Source organism: Lepidochelys kempii, chromosome 23 (genome assembly GCF_965140265.1).
Source record: "Lepidochelys kempii isolate rLepKem1 chromosome 23, rLepKem1.hap2, whole genome shotgun sequence".
Lineage (NCBI taxonomy): Eukaryota > Metazoa > Chordata > Testudines > Cheloniidae > Lepidochelys > Lepidochelys kempii.
In genome coordinates this window covers 14,366,184-14,390,840 of record NC_133278.1, presented here as the reverse complement: position 1 = coordinate 14,390,840, position 24,657 = coordinate 14,366,184, and the positions used below count along the sequence as shown (strand labels likewise).

The following is a 24,657-nucleotide window of genomic DNA, read 5'->3' as shown; positions in this document are numbered from 1 at the left end:
CCGGCTGGTGTGTGGGGGGAGGTAACGATATCGCCGAGGGGGGGCAGATCAGTGGGGGGGGAGGACAGCGGAAAGGGGACATTTGGCAGCCAGGTGGGGGGACTGAGGATCAATTGGGGGACAAGGAGGGGGCAGCGAACGCATCGGCGGCATGGGGGGGAGACAGGGTGATGGGAGGGGACAGATGACAGCAGGAGAGTTGGGGGGGAGAGGGAGTTTAAGCAGCCCCTCCCATCTGGAAATTGGCACGTTTTATTACATTCAGTCTCAAGAGTCTCTGCTGGGGGCGGGGCTGGGAGCCAGGACTCCTGGGTTCTCTCCCCAGTTCTGGGAGGGGAGTGGGGTCTGGTGGTTAGAGTGCGGGGGGGGGGGAGCCAGAACTCCTGGGTTCTCTCCCCAGAGGGGAGTGGGGTCTAGGGGGTCAGAGCTGGAGGGGGGCAGGGGCTGGGAGCCAGGACTCCTGGGTTATCTCCCTGCTTCTGGGATGCGGGGGGGGGGGGGGGCTGGGAGCCAGAACTCCTGGGTTCCCACTGTAGCTACTTCCCTAGGCAAGGGTCTGAAGTGGGGACAGCAGGGAAGCGTGGCTTGTAGGGGGGGTGCATGTAATTATACCTGACACCCAGGTACAACAGGGCTGGGCGCTGGGGCAAAAGGAGCATGAGGGTACTTCACAAGGGGGGATCCGCGAGGGAGCAGTCATTGGTAGGTGTCTTCCCCCCCTCCCACCCAGCCGCCCCTTCCTGCGGAATCAGCCCCCAAACCCACAGACAGACAGGCTGGAGAATTCAACACCCCAGTCCTCTTCCCCTCCTGCTCCAGGGCCACAAGGCGGTACAGCAAGCCCCCCTCCCCTCCCCGAGAACCCAGGAGTCCTGGCTCCCAGCCCCCCCCCGCGCTCTCACCACTAGGCCCCTTCCCTCCCAGAACCTGGAGAGAACCCAGGAGTCCTGGCTCCCAACCCCCTCCCCACTCTCACTACTAGTCCCCCCTCCACATCCCAGAAGCGGGGCTAGAACCCAGGCGTCCGGCTGCGCTGTCAGGGAGGCGTTGAGTCCCAGCAGTATGGGGGAAAGTAGGGGCATGGGGGGGGGTGGTCTGGAAGACATTCTAGTGTTTGTCGTTTCGCTCCCTCGTGGGGTTGAGGGGGGGCCGGCGCGGAGAGTCCGACGAGATGAGACGAGACGAAAGCCCTTAGAGACGGCCAGGTGGCCATTGGAGGGGGGGGGAAAGAGGGACAAGAGAGCCAAGGGGCCATGGGGGGGCACCCCCCAGCAGGGAAGGACCCAGCTTCGCAATCCCTGAAGTGGTGAGAAGTGTGGGGGGGAGGACCCCCCTGGACGGAGCTTCACGCTGGGGATCACAGCAAAAAAAAACAGGGCCCCCCCCGGCCACCCCCCTCCCCAAGCAGTCACAACAGAGGGCCGCCCACGGTCCAGAGCAAAGTTGATCACTGTGGTGCCAATCCAGCTGCAGGGCAGGTGTCCCGGGTCCCCAGCAACTCCCCAATTCTTTGGCAGCTGAGCATCGGCCGGGACGGGGAGCCCAGGGGCCCTAGTGTCCCCCCCAATTCAGGGGGAGCAGAACTTCAGAGACCAGTGAGTGGCAGGGAAGGTTAGAAACAGGTGAGGGTCCCCCTGGCCAACAGCCCCCCCCCACCCCAGTTGGGATCACCCTCAGGAACCCCCCCATCTTGTGCCTGTCCCCCCCCACCCTAAATCCTGTTGCTCCCCAATTCACCCCTCCCCCTTGGAGCATGAGGGAGGGGTGGCTCGCCCCAAATCCACGGACAGCCCAGCAAGGACCATGCAGCCCCTGACACGTGTGTGAGAAAGTGTGACCCAGCCCGAGTGGCAGGGCAGAGGGAGGGCTGGTGTGCAAGATGGTGGGGGAGGGTACGGTGAAGGCACACATACAAGTGATGGCGACTGCGCTCGTGCAGGCCATGGTGCGAGCCAGTGCTCCAAGTGTATGCACGCGAGTGAGGGTGCAAGCTGGCGCCCAGCCAAGTATGCGTGCGTGGGCCATGGTGCGAGCTGGTGCGCAGTGCAGGCTGCGAGCTAGTGAGCAGCTGAATGTGCGCGTGCCTGATGACACAAGCAGGGTTCAAGCAGCTGAGTACGTGGACAATGGTGCAAGGGGTCATGAGGCTGAACGTGCAGACGAGCATTGGTGCAACCCCACGTGCACCTACGTGTCCACGTGAGCAACGGTGGGATATGGCAGCAATTGTGCATGCACAAGCGACAACGTACACTGCTTCTCAGTGTGCAAATGTGCGAGCTAGCGCACGGCTGAGTGTACACGTGCAACAGATGGTACCTAGTGTGCACACGGTAGTGATGATGCTGGTGGGTGCACAGGTGAGCATCCACGTGAGCAATCATGCAAGCTGGTGCACGGGTGAATGTGCACACGTGAGCAGTGGTGCGAGATGGCAGCAAGCGCACATGCATAAGCGACAACGTACGCTCGTTCACAGTGTGCAAATGGAGAAGCCGGCGCGTAGCCGAGTGGACACGTTGCAGCGGATGGTGCACAGAGCGCGCGCACTAGGGATGATGCAAGGGGGTGCGTGGGCGAGCGGGGAAGCGTGAGCAACAGTGCAAGCTGGTGCACGAGTGAACACGCACAACCATGCAATGGTGTGAGCCGGCATGGTGCCATTACACCAGGTTCCCTCCCTCACCCCCCAGCACCCTCTGCCCCCCGATGGGATTCAAGGCCCCTTTCTTTCCAAGGTGGGGTCATTGCTGGGGGCCCCTCTCTCTCGGGGTGGGGGGCATTGCCGCACGGCTTCTCCTTGATCCTGGCGTCAGATACATTCAGGCCTCTGTGTCCTCAGGGCAGCTGGGGTGGGCTCCCCTCTCTCCTGGGGGGGGGGGGGCTAGGGGCTCCCCTCTCCTGGGGGCGGGGGATTCTCTCATCACCTCTCCAGGAAGAGCTTGAGGGCGCGGTCAATGTTCATGCGGTGCCCAACGCGGGTGACGCCCAGGTCGATGTAATCCTCCTTGGTGAGCGAGGGCAGGTGGGAGCCGTCGATCTCGTTGTCCAGGAAGCGGTCGCGGTGCTCACCCAGCTTCAGGTACTCCAGCCAGTCGGCCACGTCGAATTTGGTCCAGAAGGGCAGGGGCTTGGCGCCGAAGGGCTTGTCCGTGGCCGGGGGCAGGAAGTGGGTGGGCGAGAGGGAGCGGCTGCCGGAGGGGAAGTCAGGGAAGGGGCAGGGGCCAGATGGGGGGGAGCCCCGCAGGTCGTAGATGCCCCCGTAGAGGGGCACGGAGGGCAGGATGGGCAGGGAGGAGGGGCGGGGGGCCGGGCTTATTTTGTGCTCGCTGGGCAGGGTGGCAGGGCTGGGGGCACGGCGCAGCGCCGGGCGGATGTCGAACTCCACGCTCTTCGGGGGCTTGGCGCCCGGCCCCGCTTTGGGCCAGTTGTGGAACAGGTTGCTGGGCAGCTTGGAGGGGCCCGACGCGTCCTCGGGGAGCCTGGGGGGTGGGGAGGGAAGAGATGGTCACGGGGTGCTCCTCTCCCCCAAACCACGATCCCTCCCCCCTGCATCCCTGCAGCCAGCACCCAGCAGAGGCCAGGGCTGGACCCCCCCACGCACGCCGGAGAGCGCACAAGCAGCCATGGGGCAAGCGGCACACAATGACGGGGGCTCGCCTGCAGAGCAGAAATTCACCACCTCTTGCACCCGCACCGGGGATCTGCCCCGGCACGGGGATCTGCTGCGCCTGCCCCCCACGCCCCGCATCTGCTGGGACTCAGCCCAGGGCCCCTTCCAGCCCAGCTCTGGGAGGACAGTAGGGCTGGGAGCCAGGACTCCTGGGTTCTCTCTCCAGCTCTGGGAGGGGAGGGGAGTGGGGTCTAGTGGTTAGAGCAGGAGGGTTGGGAGTCAGGACTCCTGGGTTCTCTCCCCAGCTCTGGAAGGGGAGTGGGGTCTAGTAGTTGGAGCTGGGTGTAAGGACTCCTGATTTGCCAGTCTTTGCCACGTCTTCTCTCCAAGGTTACTCCTGGGGGGGGGGAGGTCGCGCCCCCAATACCCTGCCCCATGGGTGGTGCGGGTCCCCATCTCCCACAGGTGAATTCTCCCAGTGCAGACGAGCCCTCAGATACACGACATAATGGAGCAAATTAAAGACAGCAGCAGGGCACTGGTGGGTCGGGGCAGAAGGGGGCCTCTGTGGGTGCACAGCGGGCGGGGGGAACAGACTCCTTCTGGGGGGGACTCAGTGGATTCCCACAAGGGGGGGGAACCAGCCTTGGAGTTGGGATGGGCTCTGGGACAGAGGAACCCCCCTCTCAAACTGGCTGCGAGCCAGGAATCACTAGGAAACCGGACGTGGGTGCGTTGCAGGAGGCGGGAGGGCACTGGAGATGGGGGGGGTCGGGTGTGTGCGCAGGGCCTGACATACTGCCCCAGTGGCCCCCCCCACCCCTGACCAGCCTCCAAGAACCCAGCCCTCTGGGTGGGCGACTGCGTGCACAGGAGGGAAGATGACGGGATGGACGCATGCAGCGCCTGGCGCAAAAGGGTCCCGGCCTCCCCCCACACACACACACGTGCTGGGCGTGGCGCGGATGAGCGAGAAACCAAAACAAACCCAAAGCACACATGAGTGACGGGCGTGGCGGTGAGAGACATGCACGGGGCGCCCCCGGCGGGTGCTTCTGGCTTCCTCCATCCATCCGTCCTCCTCCGGATGCTACCTTTGGCGCTGCAGGGAGCCAGGCCGGTCGGCGCCGAAGGGGCCTGCGCCGTCGGGGGGCCGGGCCCACGACACCCCGCTCATCTGCTGCAGCTTGGAGCTCAGCTCGCTGATGATGCTGGCTTTCATGGCCGAGACGGGCGAGGGCTTGGCCACCCCGGCCTCCTCCCAGGGCAGGGTGGGCGAGCGGCGCTGCGGGGCGGGCGGCTCCTGGGCCGGGGCGGGCGTGAGGGCGAAGACGCTCTCGGCGCAGGCCGCCACGGAGATGGTGGAGCTGGTGGGGGTGGCGGGGTCGCGGCGGGCGGGGAAGGGCCGGGAACGCAGCTTGCCGGGCTTCTCCGCCGGGCCCCCGAAGGCTTGGCCGTCCAGGTAGGTGACGTAACTGTCCAGCAGCTCCGCGCCCTCGCTGGACAGCCCCGACATGCTGGAGAGGGTGGAGACGGAGCTGATGGTCTCCAGGTGGTGGTCGCTGCTGCTCCGGCTGTCGATCTCCTCGATGCCCGAGTCGGTCACCGCCTCGGGGGGCTCGGGCGCCGGGATCTGGATGGAGGACACCACCGAGGAGAAGTTGACGTGGGGGGCCTCCCGGGGCTCGGGGGCCCCGCCCTGGGTCAGGGTGGCCACCTCGCTGTCATAGGAGGTCAGGCTGGAGGTGGTGGAGTCCAGGGCGGCGGTGGGCGGGGGCGGGGCGGGCGCCGGCTCCGGGGCGGGCGCGGCGGGGGGCTCCCGGCCCGCCTTGGGGGAGTCGGGCTTCTCGAAGCTGTTGGAGAACTCCAGCGGCGGGGGCAGCGGCTCGGTGAAGAGGAACTCGTCGTCCACGTCGATGGAGGGAGCCGGCGGCGGGAGGACCAGCAGGGGCAGCCCGTTCTCCTCCACCCCCCGGGCCGGCGCCGGCTCGCTCTCCTCCCGGGGCCGGCAGTTCTCCACAAAGCGCACATGTAGCTTCTCGCCCCCGGCCCCCTCCTCCCCCCGCTTCTCCCCCGCCCACGGGGCGCCCTTGGGCTCGGAGGGGGCCTGGCGCCGGGGGCTCTCCGGGCGCGGCTCGCCGGCCGGCGCCCCCCACAGGCGCAGAATGGAGCCGCCTCCTCCGGAGGGCTCCGGCACCACCTCCCCGAACCGGGGCGAGGACGGGCGGGACCTTCGCTCCTCCGCCTCCGCCTCCGCCCGGCCTTGCTGCAGCTGCTGAGAGTGCGACTCGTGCAGCGCCCACTCCCGGGCCACCAGCGCCAGACCCAGGGGCGAGCCCGGGTCGAGGACCTTGCCCGTCAGCGGGTGGATGAGGGGCGGGGCGTTCCCGCCGCCCGGCCGGGGCTGGAGCTGGGGCAGGAAGCTGGAGCAGACGGTGGTGAAGGCGCTGGTGGTGCCGGCAGCCCCGTAGGCCTTGGCGGGGCGCGGCTGGTAATAGGTGCCCGGAGGCAGGGGCTGGGCGTAGCTCAGCTGCAGGTAGGGCTCGGCCGAGAACATGCCCTCGTCGATGCTCTTCGAGTGCCGGAGCCGGGGCGCCGGAGCCGGCTCGGGCACCTCGTCCTCCGGCGCCTCGGTGGAGAGGAAGAGGGCGGAGCGGCGGCGGGCCTCGCTGTGCCACTCCCGGTCCCGCCGCGCCGCCCCGACCAGGGCCGCGCCGAACTGGCTAGTGAAGTCCATGCTGTTCTGGAGGGGCAGGGCGGGCACCGGGGCCGGCTCCGGCTGCCCCTCGGTCTCCATGCTGCTGCCCTGGCTGCTGCGCCCACTGCTGCTCGTGGAGGGGGCCTTGATGACGATGGTGGGGATGGCGATGGAGTTCTTCTCGGGGGCGGGCGTCGCCGGGGCGGGCGGCGTCGGGGGCGGCTGAGTCTGGGGGGCAGCCGCTTGCTGCCTCTGCTCGTCCTCCACCTTGGTCTGCTTCACCAGCGGGCCTTTCCGGCGCAGCGGCTTGGCCGGCACGTACATGGCGGCGCTGGCTGCCCGGGCCGGCAGGTTGTAGTACCGCAGCTCCGGGTGCGGGTGGTGCCCACGCCAGCCCCGGGCGGCCCCGGCCTCTGCCCCGCGCTCCAGCTCCTGGCGGTACATGGCCAGCTTCTCACGCCGGGCCGGGCCCTCGAAGACGGGCGGCTCCTGGTGCAGCGAGGCCGGGTACAGCTTGGCCTCGGCGGCCGGGTTGAAGGTGGAGCGCATGGCAGGGGTGAGGCGGCCCGTGGCGGAGGGGGGGGTGCTGTAAGGGGGCTCGGGAGGGGAGGTGGTGGGGGGCGGGGGGATATCCTCCGAGCCGGGGACGGACAAGCTGCGGCTGAATTTCATGGCTGGGGGAGCCAGGTAGGGCTTCTCGTCCTCCGCCGAGCCTGCGGATGGACAGATGGACAGCGGTCGGCCAGGGATCGGGAGTCCCAGCTCTCAGCCCCCCTGCTCTAACCCATAGACCCCACTCCCCTCCCAGAACTGGAGAGAGAACCCAGGAGTCCTAGCTCCCAACCCCCCTGCTCTAACCCATTAGACCCCACTCCCCTCTCAAAGCTGGAGAGAGAACCCAGGAGTCCTGGCCCCGAGCCCCCCTGCTCTAACCCATTAGACCCCCCTCCCCTCCCCATGTAACAAACGGAACCCAGGAGTCCGGCAGTGAAAGACGCCCGCTGTCCCAGCCCCGCTCCCCTCCCAGCCCGGCCCACCTCACCGATGGATTTCTGGCGCAGCATGATGCCCTGGGGGCCACCAGGTGGCAGGTACGACGGGCGCTCGTACCCAGGCTGCCCCATCCGATGCGGCTCGAAGTTCGACTGCAGAGACATTGGAGTGGGGGAGTGTAAGCGGCAGGCGGCGAGTGAGTAAGGGCACCACCCAGGGCAGGAAAGGGTTAAGGCGGCACCACGGGGAGGGTGATGGGGTGGGGGGTTAAAGAGGCCAGGATGGGGGTTGGTGAGGAGGGTGATGGGCAGGAGTAGGGAGGGGGGTAGAAAATGACCCACTCCCCTCCCAGAGCCAGCGAGAGGACCCAGGAGTCCTGGCTCCCAGTCCACCCCTGCTCTAACCACTAGACCCCACTCCCCTCCCAGAGCCAGCGAGAGAACCCAGGAGTCCTGGCTCCCAGTCCACCCCTGCTCTAACCACTAGACCCCACTCCCCTCCCAGAGCCAGGGAGAGAACCCAGGAGTCCTGGCTCCCAGCCCCCTAGCTCTAACCCACTAGATCCCCCCTCCCCTGGTGTGCCCCCTCAGCGAGGCCCAGCTGTAGGGCCTGGGGGCCGTGCCCTCCTACCTCGGAGGTGAAGTAGCCCTTGGGCCCACGGGCCTTCCCCAGGGAGGGGAGCCCGCCGGAGCTGGGCCCCTCCCCCACGCTGATCGTCTGCTGAGCTGCAGCCAGGATCTCATCCAGCTTGTCTGCGAGGGGCAGAGAGACAGAGGGTGAGGGGGGCTGGCTGAGGGGGGCGGGGGGCAGGGAGGCGCCTTGCCCTGCCCCCACCCCAGGCCCAGATCCAGGACCTGGGGGGTCTCTACACACACACTGCAGGCCAGGCAGCTTGGACTGGAGACAAGAGACCCTATGGATTGTCTGGCCCACTTCTGGCACTGCTGAGGTGGCATAGAACCCAGGAGTCCTGACTCCCAGTCCCCCCGCTCTAACCACTAGACCCCACTCCCCTCCCAGAGCTGGAGAGAGAACCCAGGAGTCCTGGCACCCAGCCCTCACCCCACACTCTAATCCACCAGACCCCACTCCCCCACCCACCGGGCCCCACTTCCCCCCTTACTCAGAGCCATCTGATAGACTGTCCTCTTCTTCTCCGTGGCCAGCGCTGGCTCATAATCTGCAGGGACAGGAGGAGAAGGAGGGAGAGTGTGATGTGAGGGGTGGGGAGGGTCACCCCAGGGCGGGGCAGCCCTGCGTAGTGGGTAGGAGCGAGACCGGGGTGGGGGGAGCAGCGGAGCAGGGAGCGTGAGTTGGGGGGGCAGGTGGGACAGGGAGGGGGGGCTGGTGCGTGGAGATTGGGGGGGTGAAGCAGGAAAAGGGGGTGCAGGGCAGCTGGGGGGAGCAGGCACAGGCAGACGGGGCGGGGCCAGTGGGCGTGGGGCACTAGGAGCCCGGCGGGGCGCACAGGCTGGTGTGGGGAAGCAGTGGGAGGCAGCTCATGGCGGGGGGCTGCGCCTGGCCCCAGCTCACACTCACCACTTCTCTTCTTCCAGGGGGATACTGGGGGAGACACCGAGAGGGGACAGCGTTAGAGATGGGGTGGGGAGGCCTGGGGGCCCTGCCCCCCCGAGGTGCTGGTGCCCAGAGCCTGGGAAAGAACTGGGCCCCCCACCCCTGTCCCTCCCACTGGACCTCCCCACCCCCACCCCTCAGCCGCCGCAAGCTGGGGGCTCCCCCTGCTGCCCCCAATCTGCACCAGGGACTCAGACAGGGGCACCCCTGGGCAGAGACGTGGGGGGGCACTGCCCGGGCGGGGGGACACACATACCTTTCTCCACTGCCAGGTGCCAAGGGGGTCCCAGGTCCCAGAGGGTGGGAGAGAGAGAGTATGAGAGTCCTGCCCCAAAAACCATCCCCCACCACAGACCACCCTCCCCACCCCTGTCCCACCACAGACCTCTCCCCCAGCCCCTCTGGAGACCCTCCCCTGCCCCCACCACAGGCCCCCATCCCCGCTCCAGCAAAGACCCCTCCCCCACCCCACCAGACCCCACCCCCACCACAGACCCCTCCCCCTTCACTCTGGGGACCCACCCCTGCCCCCACCACAGACCCCTCCAGGGACTATCACCCCCCTCCCCCAGCTCCAGCACAGACCCTTCCCCACATACCTCCCAATTCCCCCCCCACCTCCCCCTTACCCATCTCCTCCAGCTCAGAGGTCATGGATTTGGAGCGCAGCGAGATGGCTGGGGGGGGCAGTCGTTTCGTCTGCTGGGGAGCCGCTGTAGGGGGGCAAAGGGGCTCCCAGGTGAGGGGACAGACAGACAGACAGTGAGATCCCCACCCCCAAGCACCGGAGCCCCCTCCCCTCCCAGAGCTGGGAGAGAACCCAGGTGTCCTGGCTCCAGCACCCCTGCTCTGATCACCAGACCCCCGCGCCCCTCCCAGGGCTGGGGGTGGAAACCAGGGGTCCTGCCCCCCCCGTGTGGAGGAGCTGGCGGGGGGCGGGGGGAGGCTGCACCTTTCTTTCTCATGGCCTCTTCCATCTCTGGGTTCCTGGTTACCATGACTACCTTCACCATCAGGTTGTTGCCCCCCTGGCGAATCATGTTCACAACCTGCCGGTGCCCGACCTTTACCACGTTCTGCCCGTTGACCTGGGGGGGGGGCAAGGGACAGGGTCAGGGGAGCCGGTGCCCTCCACTCCCGCCCCGCAGCCCCCCGCCAGCCCGGCCCTGGGCCCCCCTACTCCCGCCCCGCCAGCCTGGCCCTGGGCCCCCCCCCCCCCCACTCCCGCCCCGCAGCCCCCCGCCAGCCCGGCCCTGGGCCCCCCTACTCCCGCCCCGCCAGCCTGGCCCTGGGCCCCCCCCCACTCCCGACCCGCAGCCCCCCTCCAGCCCGGCCCTGGGTCCCCCCCCTCCCACCCCGCAGCCCCCCGCCAGCCCGGCCCTGGGCCCCTCCCCAGCCCCGCTGGTGCCCCTCACTCCCGCCCCACAGCCCCCCACCAGCCCGGCCCTGGACCCCCCCCAGCCCCGCTGGCACCCCTCTCTCCCGACCCGCAGCCCCCTGCCAGCCCGGCCCTGGGCTCTCCCTAGCCCTGCCAGTGCCCCTCACTCCTGACAGGAGGGGGTGGGGAGTGACTGAGTAACCCCCCCACACACTCTTACCTCGATCAGGAAGTCCCCCATGCGGAGGCCGGCACGCCAGGCCACGCCCCCCTCATCCACAGACTCCAGGTACTGCAGGGCGGGGAAGGCCGGGGTGGGCGTGAACTCCTCAATGGGGGTCTGCGCTGTGGGGAGAGAGCGGGGTCAGCGGTGGGAAGGGGAGGGATGTTTGGGGAACCCCTCTCCCCCTGCCTTCCCCCAGGGCGGCTCCTCCCACTGCACCTCCCCAGGGCAGAAACCCCCCCCCCCCCCACGGGCCACCTCCGAGGCACCCTTCCAGGCTGCTCCAGCCATGGGGGACCCCTCTAAAGCCTCCCAGCCTCTGCTCCCCCTCGGGCCCTTCTTTCCCCCCCCAGCACAGTGGCCCCCTCACCCTTGGCTCCACGCAGGACAAAACCGAAACCCTCGTTGTCCTTCTTCTGCAGCAAAACCGTCTTCTCCTTAATGATGTAGTCACTGCAAGAGATGGGGGGTACATCAGGGGGGCTTGTGAGTACTCACTGCCCCCGCCCCACACCGCAGCTCTGGACCCCACTGCACACCAGGGATACTGGCTGCAGCCTGGAGCCATGCTGCATGCAGTGCACCCACACTGCGATTGCCCCCCTCCCCTCATGCAGTGCACCTGCCCTGTGATCACCTCCTCCCACGTGCAGTGAACGGACACTGCAATCACCCCCCCCATGAGCAGTGTACTCGCCCTGCGATCACCCCTTCTCCGCGTGCAGTGAACTCACGCTGCAATCACCCCCTCTCCATGTGCAGTGCACTCGTACTACAAAGGCAGGGAGCACGGTTCCCCTGCATTTCACTGCAGGGACAGACCCCACACACCACATGCCGGGAGCTCACACTGTGCTCACAGACCCCACATGCTGCATGCAGTGCATTCACAAGACCTCCCAGTGGCGTGCAACGCCCTCTCACTGCAGTCACAGACCGGCACAGGGTGCTCACACTGCAATCAGATACCCCCTCGCTGAGTGCAGTGCGCTCTAACTACAATCACAGATAACCACTGCATGCCGTGCGTTCACACAGCAATCACAATCCCACCATGTTCCAGTGACAGAGCCCCAACTCACAGTAGAACCACAGCCCCACCCACACATGCTGTGTGCAGGGTACTCTCACTGTGATCACAGCCCCTCTCCTTCACTGCATGCAGTGCCCTCACCCTGAGACTGTAAGGAACATGGTGTCCATGCTGCCCACTGCAGGGCCAGAAGCAGTTGTGTGCAGGGCACTCACACTGCACACGGACACCACGTGCTGCATGCAGTGTGTTCACTGTCATCACAGAACCACACTGCAATCAGACACCCACCCACCCCTGCTCACACTGGAATTACATATCCCCCTCTGTTTGCAGAAAATGCTTCCTGCGATCAGACCTCCCCACCTCACACTGCAATCACAGGTGCTAGACACGTTTTGCAGTGCACATTCACTGCAATCCCAGACCCCTCCGCTGGGCGCTCTCACTGCAACCACACACCTGTGGAAGGTGCAGTGAATTCGGCTATCACAAGACCCTCCCCTCCTCACTGCTTGCAGCGTGTTCTCACTGCTTCCAGATCCCATGGCTAGCATGGCTCCCCCAGGCACCACCAGCCCTCACTGGCATCACTCCCCTTTAACTGCCAGTAGCCTCACCCCTAGCTGTGTCCCTAGGGGACCCCCAATCTGCATTTCCCTCCTGTCCGAACAGGCCCCCAGGCAGCCACCTCCAACACTGGTTGCACATCCTGTGCACGACCGTTGCACACTTGTGACAGACACCCCCCCCCAGACTTGTGTATTCTGGTATGTTGACACACAACCGCGTTGGGAACACACACAGGCACCCTCATCCCTCCCTAGAAGCTCACACACACACACACACACACAGCATCTTTCCACCCAAATCCGAGCACATAACTCAATGAAGCAGCAGCTGCAGAAACAGAGCTGCGGAAGCAGGGGAGAGAGAGCTGGGCACTCAGGATGCACACATACCAGGAGGGGGTGTGCCCACAAACACACACAAGTTACACACACCAGCATTCACACACACACCAAAGTGCACACGCAGAGGGACACGCGCACACTCGGGGCTGTGGAAATTCACACCAAGACAGCACTACACACAGAGAACTGCCCCCCCCCCCCCACACACACACAGAGGCTGGCTACGTGCGCACCCACACACACAGCCCGGGCTGCGCAGCGCCCAGGCCCGCGGGCGAGCGGCCGGGTGCTGGGGGGGGGGGGGGGGGTTTGATGGTGCTGGGGCCGCGGGGGGGAGGCGCGCAGCGCTGCGCCGAGGCTGCGCGGAGCCTGCGCCGCGCGTCCGTCCCCCCCCGGGTGCGCAGCGGGCGGGCAGCGCGGGGGATGAATGACTGGAGTGAATGGGGCTGGCTGTGAATGGCGGGCGCGGCGGGGGGAGGGGGCGCGGCGCGGCGCGGGGGGGGGCCCTACCTGTAGATGTACCAGACGCTCCGGCGCCGAGGCCCCAGCGCGGGCCAGCTGGAGGAGAGCGGGGGCTGGGTCCCCGCATCGCGCCCCGCCATCGCCGGGAGCAAAGGGGGGGGGCGGCCCGGCGGCGCGGGGGGGGGGCCCGGCGGCGCGGGAGGGGGGGGGCGGCACAATACTCACATCATGGCCCCCACCGGCTGCGAACTGGGGCCGGAGCCGGGCGGGCAGCGCCGGGACTGGGGGGGGAGGGGGGCTGGGTTGTGGGGGGGGGCAGGACGCGCAAGGCAGAGACGCTGCTGCGCCGCCGCTGCGCTCCGGCTAGCCGGCTCCGTTAACCCCTTCGGCGCCGGCCAGCGGCGGCGGGGACCGACCCGGCCGCGGGGGAGGCTGCGGGGAGACGGAGGCGCAGAGCCGCGGCTGGGGTCCCCGGAGATCCAGCCCCCCCCCCCCCCGCCCCGAGAGTCAGCCGCGTCCCCGGCGCCGGGCGAGGGGGCCCCCCGATATCCAGCCCCCCCCCCCCGCCCCGAGAGTCAGCCGCGTCCCGGCGCCGGGCGAGGGGTCCCCCGAGATCCAGCCCCCCCCGCCCCCTCCCCGCCCCGAGAGTCAGCCGCGTCCCGGCGCCGGGCGAGGGGTCCCCGGATATCCAGCCCCCCCCCGCCCCGAGAGTCAGCCGCGTCCCGGCGCCGGGCGAGGGGTCCCCCGGATATCCAGTCCCCCCGCCCCCCCCCCAGCCACGAGAGTCAGCCGCGTCCCGGCGCCGGGCGAGGGGTCCCCCGAGATCCAGCCCCCCCCACCCTCCCCCCGAGAGTCAGCCGCGTCCCGGCGCCGGGCGAGGGGTCCCCGGATATCCAGCCCCCCCCGCCCCCCCCCAGCCACGAGAGTCAGCCGCGTCCCGGCGCCGGGCGAGGGGTCCCGGATACCCAGCCCCCCCCCCACCCCACCCCAGAGAGGTCACATCTTTGCTCAGCACTGGGGGTGGGGGGGGCACGCACTGGATTCAGGCGTTCACACACACACTGGCTGTCCCCATCTGACTCCCCCCATCCCATCTCACAAGCTCACGGCGCCCCCCGCCCCCCACTTTCTAGCCCCTGTTCTTTACTCCGGGCCGCCCCCCACTTCCCCAGAACACAAAGTGCAGGGACCGTCCCCGAGCCCCTCCCCCAACACCCAGCCCCTCCCCCCACCGCCACACGTCCCCATCCTGGGTCACAGGGGGGGCGGGGGAACTACCAGAGCTCCCTGCCCCCCATCCCCCACTCCTGCCCCACATCCCGCTGTGCCCCATATACACACCCTGTGCCCCTCACCCAGACGCTCCCCCACGCCGACCTACAACCCTGCGCCGCCCCCCAGCTAGCCCCCACTCACCTAAATTCCCCTCTCACTCCCCCCGACTCCACTCACCCAGACACCTCTGGCCCCATCTCGCCACCCTGCCGGGTCAAAGCATCGCCTGCGTGGTCATGGGTTCGCTCCCGGCTGCCCCCCGCGCCCTGGCCTCTCTCGCTGTCCCCTGGCGCCGGATGAGGGGACCCTGGGGGCGAGGTTCCCCGCAGGGTCAGGGTGGGGGGAAGAGGGGGTGTCTCAGCCTGGAGCCCGGCTGGAAAATCCTTTTCACCAAATGGTGAACACGAACCGGGTCACACGCCCCGTGGTGCGAGGAGGGGTGGCACACGCTGGTGCAAAGCAGGCGTCTGGGGCGGGTCTCCCCCAGGGGGCATCTGACCCCAAGTGACACCCCCCCCCCGCTTTCCAAGAGGCCCAACCCCCCCCCGCCCCCCCGCCCAGTCCTAGATTCGGCAGCAGCCGAGCACCAGCCTCAGCTCAAGGACGTTTGCCGGGATGTGGAGCAGAGACAGTGCCCGTGCCCGAAACACCCCGAGCCGGGATGTGCCGAGTCCTTGGGGGGCTGGGGGGGGCAGAGGAGTGCAGAGCAAATCAAGGTGAACGCACAGCTCGGTGGGGGGGCAGGGCTGGCGAGCAGGGGGCTGCGGGTCAGGAGTGAGGGGCACGGCAGGGCTGGGGGGCCTGGTGGAGGCAGCATTTCTCGCTCCCCTCTAAACACCAGGTTCGGGGGGGGGGTGGGGATGGCTCCCTGCTGGGTCCCATCTGCGCCGGCAGATGGCGAGTGGCCCTGCCAGGGAAGCAGTGGGGGGGAGGTCCCCGATGCCCTTGGGGGACAGGGGACAGCGAGGCAGACAGGCCCCCATCCCTGCCGCCAGAGACACCCCCTAGTCATTCTCCTGACCTCTGGGCCAGGCCCCCTCCCCGCTCTTCGCAGCCTGTGGGGAGATCTGGGAATAGAACCCAGGAGTCCGGTGCCCCCTGCTCCCCACACAGACACCTGGCACCTGCCCTGCCCCCCGAATGCCTGGGTTCAATGGGGGGAGAGGGAGGGCATCTGCGCTATGGGGTGGGGCTGCCTTCTCAGAGATGGGGGGGCGGAAACTTGCCCCAAAATATGGAGCCCATGTTCTCCTGGTTCCCAGCCAGGGGCGGGGTGGGGTGGGGGTGTCTCTGAGATGCGGCATGGAGCGGACACCAGGCTGGGCTTCCAGCCAGCCAGAAAGGGACAGTGCCCCCCACACTCCCCCGCCAGACACTCCAGTACCGACCCCTGACCTGCTGACCCCTGACCCCCAGCACTGACCCCCCCAAGCCCCAAACCTCCGTTCCCCCTGCACCCACCTCTGACTTCTCAGCCCCCTACCCTGACCCCCAGCACCGAACTACAGCTCCAACCCCCTGCGCCCCCCGGACTGAGCCCCGCTCACCAGCCAGACCCCCCCAGAGCTGGGGTCCCTCCTCCTCACTTTCCCACGGACCCAGCCTGGTCTGTACTCAGGAAGAGGGCCAGGGGGTGACCACAGGGGGGCCTGTGACCACAGGGGCATGGCGTGGGGGGGCTGTGACCTCAGGGAGGGGGGACATCTTACCTGGGGCATCGAAGCTGTCATAGGATCCCACCGTGTAGTGTCGGAAGAGGCGTTTGGCCTTGTCGCTCCGGCTCTCTGCGAGGGAATGGGGAGGGGGTGAGCATGGGGGGGGGAAGACACCCCCCCGGCCTCCCTACTTCCTGAACCCCTGCCCCCCCATCCCCATGCATCGGCTGCCCTCTGCCCACCCCATGCACCTTCCCTCTGCCCCCCTTCCCTCCGGCCTCCCCCCACTCCTGGTATCCTCTGCCCCACCCCCTGATCCCCCCAGAGATCCCCCCAGCTGAGGGCACGTTGTTCCCCCCTGGAAATATTTCCCCCTTCAACCACCAGGTGTCAGCAGAGGCTTGGTGCTGGCCGGGGCTAGGGGCGGGGGGGGGGGGAGGCGGTGTGGGGGCGGGACTGGGAAGACTGGCTGGGCAGGGGGGCGCACAGACACCGTGGCCCTCCCCAAGGGGCCTGGCGGGTGAGCAGCTGGGGGCAGAGGGGGGAACCAGGGAGCAGCGGGGAGGGGGGAGAAAGGTCAGAGTGGTTGGAAGCAGGAGAAGGGGAGAGTGGGGGGGGGCGGCAGCTGCTGGGGCAGGGGGGTTGCTGGTACCTTGCTTTCCATCCTGTGTCTTGGTCTGCACCTCCTCCACGCAGCCCGAGGGGAACCAGCCGACCGGCCCTTCACCTGCCCCTCCCAGAACCCGCCTTCGCCCACGCTCAGCACTGCAGGGAAAGCATGGGTCAGAGCAGGGCCCCCCCAAAACCCCAGCCATTTCCCCCAATCCCCATCTGCCCCCTGTACCCCCATCCACCCCCCTGTGCTCTCACATGCGCAGCACTGTGGGGAGAGCACGGGTCACAGCAGGGCCCCCCAAAACCCCGTGCACTGCCCCTGTGCCCTCATCCACCCCCCCCTGTACCCCCCTCCATGCCCCCCAAACCTCCATCTGCCCCCCTGCGCCCCCATCTGACTCCACACGCTCAGCACTGCGGGAGAATGTGGTCAGAGCAGGGCCCCCCAAACCCTGTCTGCCCCTGTATCCCCATTTGCCCCAACAACCCCCAGCATCCCCACACACCTCCCTTGGCTGGACAGACTGTCCCCCACAGCAGCCCCTGTTGCTCCCCTCAGCCCCCCCAAACCTCGCAGGTCGTGCCCCAAGAGGCACCCCCTCCCCCCCGGTGCAGAGAGGGAGTCTAGAACCCACCACACACCCCCAGACCAGCAACACGCCCGCACCCCTGACACGCACCCCCAGCGCCATCTCTCGGCACAGAGCTGGGGAGAGAACCCAGGAGTCCTGACCCCTGGCCGGTTCCCCCCCACCCCACCCACTGGGAGCCACTCCCTGCCCTGGGGACAGAACCCAGGACCCAGTCCTGCACTCAGAGCTCGTGTCCCCTCCCCCCTCGGCAGGACAGAACCCAGGCGTCCCGGCAGCATACCCTTGATCTTCTCGCCCTTGCTGAGGGACAGCTCGCCCTCTGCCTGTGCCTGGTAGGGTTTCATGGCCATGAAGGTGCGGCCCGGCACCGCGGAGTACAGCTTCCGCTTCATTCCCCGGCTGTTCAGGGTCCCGCCCGCTGCCGAGTCCCTGGGGAAACCGCTGGAGCTGCAGAGAGACAGACAGCTTGAACCCAGGACTCTGGGCTCCCAGTCCCTCACCCCAGCTTTAACCACTAGACCCCCACTCCCCTCCGAGAGCTGGGGAGAGAGCCCAGGACTCCGGGCTCCCAGCCCCCCCTGTTCTAACCACTAGCCCCCACTCCCCTCCCAGAGCCAGGTACCTGGGGGCGTCCACGCTGCTGCCTCTTGCCGTCCTCAGGGTGGCGCCCGCGGGAAGGGGAGCGGGTGCGGGCGCCGCGGGGGCTGCTGGCGCTGCGTATGGTCCCCGTGGCGATCTTCGGGGCCTGCACGGCCACCGTGGCCGGCGGCGGGGGCGCGGCAGGGGAGCCGTACAGCATCCAGTCGGGCACGTTCATGCTGGTGTCGCTGTTGGCCCGGAGGAGGAGGTGGGGCACCCCCAGGCTGCGCCCCCCCGTCTCGGCGCCGGGCTGCATACTGCGGGGATTCCTGGAATGGGACTGCAGGGCAGACAGTCAGAGGGGGCGCCGGTGCGGGGCACATGAGATGGGGGGAAATTGCAGGGGGGGAGACCCAGGTTTGCAGGGGGGGGTGTCAGTCAGGCCTGGGGGGACATATTCTGGAGGGGGTTGGGGATAGAGCCACCACCTCCCCGTCGCCAATTCTGCCCCTGCAGGGGAGGGGGGGGGGGTTAAGCTGCACCCTCTCTGATTGGCTGCCCTTCCCTACTGCCCACCTCCTGGGGATGGGCAGCCAATCACGGGTGCGGAAGGAGGCAGACAGAGCTCTCCCTCCCTGCCCCGCCCTCCCGCAAGCCAACCCCATTCTCATAGGTGGGATGGGGCACTCTCCCCCCAATACCAGCCTGGGAGGGGGGACCCCACTACAGCCCCCTCAGGCCCGGGAGAGGGAGGTGAAGAGCCCCAGGGGCTGCAGGAGGGAAAGTGGGGCAGGGGGATAGAACTGATGGGGGCAGAATTGAAGGGACCTGGGGTGCGAAACTGGGTGCGGGAGCAGAATTGAGGAGGACTGGGGGGCAGAACTGGTGGCGAGAGCAAAATTGAAGGGTCCGGGGGTGGAACTGGTGGGAGGCTTGGTGCAGGCAGAGTGAGTTGCTGAGCAGGGGAGGGGCAGATGTGGGGTGAGCTCTCCTGTAGCAGGGGGTCCCCGATCCCCCTCCCCAATAAATTTGGCACCTCACCTGTGGGGGTGGGGGTCAAACATCCAAACAGCCCCCTTCCCCCCGTTCTTGTATCTTGTCTTTCTAATTGTCCCCTGATGGCCGGGGTGCGACACCTAATATTTGAACATTGAGAGGCTCTCCACAGAGCGGGTACTGGGGCCTGTGGATGGGGGTGGGGCTCTCCCTGGGGCGGGGGGGGTGGGGGTGGGCGGTGGCTGAATGCCAGGACCCGCCCCGACTCACCCACGTCAGCATCCCGGTGGTTCTTGATCAGTTCCCCCAGCTCGAAGTTCCCAGCAATCACAGCCACCTGGAGGAGGCGCAGAGGGGTGGGGGGAAGGGATCAGAGCATGCTTCCCACCCTTGCACACCCCCCAGATCCCGCACTGCACCCCTCAAGCCAGGCACCCCTGCCCCACAACCTCCACCCTGCACGCCCCCATCCTGTACTCTCCCCTGCACCCCGCTGCGCACCCTCCGTTCTGCACCCCCACCACCCCCTGCGCACCCCGCCCATCCTGCCCCCTCCCACCATCTCCCCCCCCCACACACACACACCTGGAAAGGCGTCTGGCCGCCGTTGTTCTTAATCTCTTTGTTGCCCCGCGGTAGAGCAGGATGCGGGCACAGCTTTCCTGCGGGAGGACGTGGCGTGAGATGGGAAGCGTTCTGGGGGGGAAGAGGACAGTGGGGGGGGGGCACGGTCTCACACACGCCACCTTGTTATAGAGGGCACAGACGTGCAGCGCAGTGTTCCCGGAGGCGTTCTGGGCCCCCGGCTCAGCCCCATAGAAGAGCAGATGTTCCAGATGCTGGGAATGCCCGTGCTGGCAGGCCTGAGAGGGCAAGACAGAGACACACGTCAGCAGTGGTGTGGGGGGCGCTGAATGGCACAGTCACCACCCCCCCACACCTTTCCCCACACAGGCTGGGCAGCTCTGGGAAAAGCAGTGGGAACTTGTGGGCAGGGGTTCCTGAAACGATGTGGGGTCTGGAGTGTGTGTGTGGGGGGGGAGAGTTTCCTATCAGAGGGGGGTCCCCATCATGGGGGTGACCCTATTGATGTCGGGGGGGGGAAATCTGGCCCCATTGCAGGGGGTCTGGCTGGGTGGGTTCTCATGAGGGAATCTGACTGAGAGGGTCTCTTTTTTGGGGGTGGGAGGTGTCCTCATCGGGTACGTCCTGGGACCCACAGGGGGAGAGGCAATAACTTGATTTAGTCCCACGTGGTGCACAGTGTCCTGCTCCAAGAGGTGAATGCAGCTGAACCGCTCGGGAATAGCGACCATAACGTAGTTAAATTTCACATCATAGAAGATCAGGTTGGAAGGGACCTCAGGAGGTCATCTAGTCCAACCCCTGCTCGAAGCAGGACCAACCCCAACTAAATCCTCCCAGCCAGGGCTTTGTCAAGCCGGCCTTAAAAACCTCTAAGGAAGGAGATTCCACCACCTCCCTAGGGAACCCATTCCAGTGCTTCACCACCCTCCTAGTGAAATAGTGTTTCCTAATATCCAACCTAAACCTCCCCCACTGCAACTTGAGACCATTGCTCCTTGTTCTGTCATCTGCCACCACTGAGAACAGCCGAGCTCCATCCTCTTGGAGCCCCCCTTCGGGTAGTTGAAAGCAGCTATCAAATCCCCCCTCATTCTTCTCTTCTGCAGACTAAATAACCCCAGTTCCCTCAGCCTCTCCTCATAAGTCATGTTCCCAGCCCCCTAATAATTTTTGTTGTCCTCCACTGGACACACATCCTTGTTGGGTGGGGGGGGGAAGAATACCAAAAAAAACCCCACAGCAGTATTAAATTAAAATTAAAAAGCACAATCACAAGAGTGAAATGCCTGCAAGCTGCATGGAAACTTTTTAAAGCCACCATAATACAGGCTCAAACTACATGTAAAAAGTAAAAAGACAGTAAGAGGACCAGAAAAATGCCACCATGGCTGAACATCAAAGTAAGAGAGGCGATTAGAGACAAAGAGACATCTTTAAAAATTGGAAGTCAAATCTTCCTGAGGAAAAGAGAAAGGAACATAAACCCTGTGTCAAGTCAAGTGTAGAAGCATAATCAGGCCAAGATAGAATCTGAAGAGCAACTAGCTAAAATATATATATATATATATATATATATATATATATATATATATATATCTGTAAGTACATCGGAAGCAGGAAACCTGGACAATCGAGGTGCTGATGGAGCTCGCAAGGAAGACAAGGCCGTTGCGGAGAAGCTGAATGAATTCTTTGTGTTGGTCTTCACCGCAGAGGGTGTGAGGGAGATTCCCACATGTGAGCCATGCTTTTTAGGTGACAAATCTGAGGAACTGTCCCAGATTGAGGTGGCCACAGAGGAGGATTGGAACAATTCCCGTAACAAGTCACCAGGACCAGACGGGAATCACCCAAGGGTTTGCAAGGAAGTCAAATAAGAAACTGCGGAACTATGGACTGTGGTGTGTAACCGATCGCTTAAAGCAGCCTCTGCACCAGGTGACTGGTGGATAGCGAATGTAACACCAATTTTTTAAAAGGCTCCAGAGGCGATCATGGCAATTACAGGTCGTTAAGCCTAATTTCAGTAGCAAATTGGTAAAACCACAGAAAAGAACAGAATGATCAGACACACAGATGAACATACTTTGCTGGGGAAGGGTCAACACAGCTTTTGTCAAGGGAAATCACACCTCACCAATCTATTAGAATTCTTTGAGGGGTCAACCCACGTGGACAAGGGGGATCCAGTGGATATGGTGTACTTAGACTTTCAGAAAGCCTTTGACAAGGTCCCTCACCAAAGGCTCTTAAGCAAAGTGAGCTGTCAGGGGGTAAGAGGGAAGGTCCCCTCACAGATCAGTAACTGGTTAAAGGATAGGAAAGGAAAAAGAAAGAGTCTGTTTTCACAGTGAAGAGAGGTAAATAGCAGGGGGCCCCAAGGAACTGTGCCGGGACCAGTGCTGTTGAACATACTCATAAATGAACAGGAAAGACGGGTAGCAAAGTTTGCAGACCATACAAAATTACTCAAGAGAGTTAAGTTCCAGGCAGACTGCAAAGAGTTACAAAGGGATCTCACAAAACTGGGTGACTGGGCAAGAAAATGGCACATGAAATTCAGTGTTGATAAATGCAAAGTAATGCACGTCAGCAAACAGAATCCCAACTCCACATCCAAAACAAGGGGTTTAAATTAGCCGGTACCACTCAAGGAGGAGATCTTGGAGTCATTGTGGAGAGTTCTCTGAAAACGTCCGCTCAAAGTGCAGCGGCAATCAGAGAAGTGAACAGATTGTTAGGGAACCATTAGGAAAGGGATAGATAATAAGACAGAAAAGATCATAATGCCTCTATATAAATCCGTGGTCTGCCCACATCTTGAATACTGCGTGCAGTTCTGGTCGCCCCACCTCATAAAAAAGATATATTGTAATGGAAAAAGTAGAGGAGGACAACAAAAATTACTAAGGGCATGGAACAGCTTCCATGTGAGGAGAGATTAAAAAGACAGGGACTGCTCATCTTAGAAAAGAGACAGTGAAGGATACGATAGAGATCTATAAAATGCTGAATGGCGAGGAGAAGGGGACTAGGGAAGTGTTATTTACCCCCATTTGCATAACACACAAACTAGGGGTCACCCGATGAAATTAACAGGCGGCAGGTTTAAAACAAACAAAGAAGAGAGTATTTTTAACACAACGCGCAGTCAACCTGTGGAACTCCTCACCAGGGGATGTGGGGAAGGTCAAAAGTAGAACTGGGGTTCAAAAAAGAGCTAGATATATTCACGGAGGGTAGGTCCATCAATGGCTATTAGCCAAGATGGTCAGGGAGGCAACCCCATGCTCTGGGGATCCTAAACCTCTGACCGCCAGGAGCTGGGACTGGATGACCAGGAATGGATTGCTTGAGGGGTTCTCTGTCTCAGGTTGTCTTTGTAAGGAAGGGGGTGTCCCTGTCTGCGGGCTCTGACCTGGTGGATCTCCTGCCAGCCGTTCTCGTCCATGGTGCCGATTTGGCCTGGTTGTAGAGCAGCAGCTCACAGCAGCGTGGGTCGCCCCCCACCATGGCCGTGTGGTACAGGGGAGTGAGGCCCCGACGGTCCTTGTAATTGGGGGAGCCCCCAAGGTCCAGCAGTGCCTGGGGAGGCGAGGAGCAAAGATGTGAGCAGGGCAGTGAGATGGGGCGGCAATGTCCACCCAGGCACACTGCAGACACTGCACCGGCCACTGCGTCAGCGCACACGGTGCAGCGTACTGAATACGCACTGCACAGCACACACTGTGTTCACTGCCTGTCCACTGCATCAGCAGGCACTGCACACACACTGCGCCCACGGCATCTGCACACACTGCACACACACTGCGCCCACGGCATCAGCACGCACTGCACACACACTGCGCCCACTGCATCAGCAGGCACTGCACACACACTGCGCCCACGGCATCAGCAGGCACTGCACACACACTGCGCCCACGGCATCAGCACGCACTGCACACACACTGCGCCCATGGCATCAGCACGCACTGCACACACACTGCGCCCACGGCATCTGCACACACTGCTGAGGCTACATGTCCAGTTGCCAGCACATACTGCACTGCGCACCCACAACATGCATTGCGTACATGACACTGCATATGCACGACACACACAATTCACGGCATGCCCACTGGCAGCAATCGCAGCTCATCCACCCGCACCCTGCGCACAACCAGCACGCGCGATTCATTGCCGCAGCATGCCCGCTGAGTGCCCGCTGTGCTGGCCCACGCTGCACTGCGTGTGCCCTGTGTGCCCGCCATGTCACACTTTATTTCAAGACAAAAAGGACTCGGTGAATGCAGAGCCCTGGCTGGCTGGGTCCAGAGCAACAAACACAGTGACACTCAAACCTCTGACAGCCAGGGAATGCCATGGTACGTTTCGTGCCCACGCAACCTCCACGACGGCTGCCTGGGTGTAAGTTGTGCCGGGAGAATCTCTCGACCTTATGAAATGCTGGGGTGTTTCCAGGGGTCTGCAGACCCCTGTCGCCACGCCCCCCGCCCCACCCCCCACCAAGAGTCCCAGCATGTTTCCAGGGCACCCAAGTAAGCATGCAGATTTGAGAGCACTAAGAAGAGTCATCCCTGAAACAGAAACAACTTGCCCGCCTTAGCTATAGCAGAACGGGTGCGCCGCTATAACAGACAAAAACACACGACAGACCAACACTCGCTGCACCATCACATGCTGCACACATCTGTTTCGTCCACACTGCACACGCACTGCAGCGACGCACACTGCGACAACCTGCTCACTGCACGTTGTGTGTGCGCACACTGCACCCATGTACTGCATGTGCGCCGCAACAATGCACACTGCAACATCCTGCCCACTGCACGTTGTGTGTGCACACACTGCACTGGTGTACTGCATGTGCACCACAACGATGCACACTGCATCAACCTGTCCACTGCATGCTGCGTAAGCACACACTGCGTCCACATACTGCACGCACACTGCAATGCATGCTGCAACATCCTGCCCACTGCACGCTGCATGTGCGCACACTGCACCCACGTACTGCATATGCCCTGCAACAATGCACATCGCTGCAACCAGCCCAGCACACACCATGTGTGCGTACACTGCACCGGTGTACTGCGCCCACACTGCAGCAATGCACGCTGCAACAACACAGTTCCATCCACATGGCACCTGCTCTCTGCACAGATCCTTTAGGTGCCCTCATCCCCTTCGTGCCCCCCCCAGCACCGGGTGCACGCCGCCCCCAGTGCAGCGCAGTGAGGGGAGGGTGGCGGGTTCCGTACCGTCAGGGCCGCATAGCGCCGGGTGCACACTGCCCGGTGCAGAGCGGTGGCTCCGTCCCGCGCCCGGAAATCAATGTGAGCACCCCCGAGGCAGAGCAGTCGGATAACGTCGACGGTCCCCTCCAGCTGGGCTGCCAGTGACAGCGGGGTCTCTGCAGGGGAGGAGCACAGGACAAGCGTCACCGTGGAACTCTGAGATAGCGCGT

At 64.6% G+C, this 24,657-nt stretch overlaps 2 protein-coding genes across 2 annotated transcripts in view; one reads left to right on the top strand and one right to left on the bottom strand.

The window, feature by feature from the left end:
• The window catches only part of NOSIP (nitric oxide synthase interacting protein), a 357,930-nt gene that overhangs the window by 288,467 nt on the left and 44,806 nt on the right, over nucleotides 1-24,657 (top strand). The gene's annotated exons all lie outside the window — the stretch shown is intronic.
• Nucleotides 1,711-24,657, bottom strand: part of SHANK1 (SH3 and multiple ankyrin repeat domains 1) — a 24,497-nt gene continuing 1,550 nt past the window's right edge. The window contains 24 exon segments of the mRNA XM_073321308.1: nucleotides 1,711-3,482; nucleotides 4,708-7,024; nucleotides 7,354-7,456; nucleotides 7,935-8,056; nucleotides 8,428-8,484; nucleotides 8,844-8,867; nucleotides 9,509-9,592; nucleotides 9,832-9,967; nucleotides 10,478-10,602; nucleotides 10,851-10,933; nucleotides 14,342-14,573; nucleotides 15,874-15,948; nucleotides 16,472-16,534; nucleotides 16,537-16,584; nucleotides 17,308-17,477; nucleotides 17,654-17,905; nucleotides 17,907-17,946; nucleotides 18,873-18,939; nucleotides 19,188-19,231; nucleotides 19,234-19,264; nucleotides 19,349-19,465; nucleotides 22,609-22,655; nucleotides 22,658-22,775; nucleotides 24,452-24,643. Of these exon segments, the coding sequence (XP_073177409.1) occupies nucleotides 2,924-3,482; nucleotides 4,708-7,024; nucleotides 7,354-7,456; nucleotides 7,935-8,056; nucleotides 8,428-8,484; nucleotides 8,844-8,867; nucleotides 9,509-9,592; nucleotides 9,832-9,967; nucleotides 10,478-10,602; nucleotides 10,851-10,933; nucleotides 14,342-14,573; nucleotides 15,874-15,948; nucleotides 16,472-16,534; nucleotides 16,537-16,584; nucleotides 17,308-17,477; nucleotides 17,654-17,905; nucleotides 17,907-17,946; nucleotides 18,873-18,939; nucleotides 19,188-19,231; nucleotides 19,234-19,264; nucleotides 19,349-19,465; nucleotides 22,609-22,655; nucleotides 22,658-22,775; nucleotides 24,452-24,643 (5,106 nt within the window). The 3' untranslated portion in view covers nucleotides 1,711-2,923.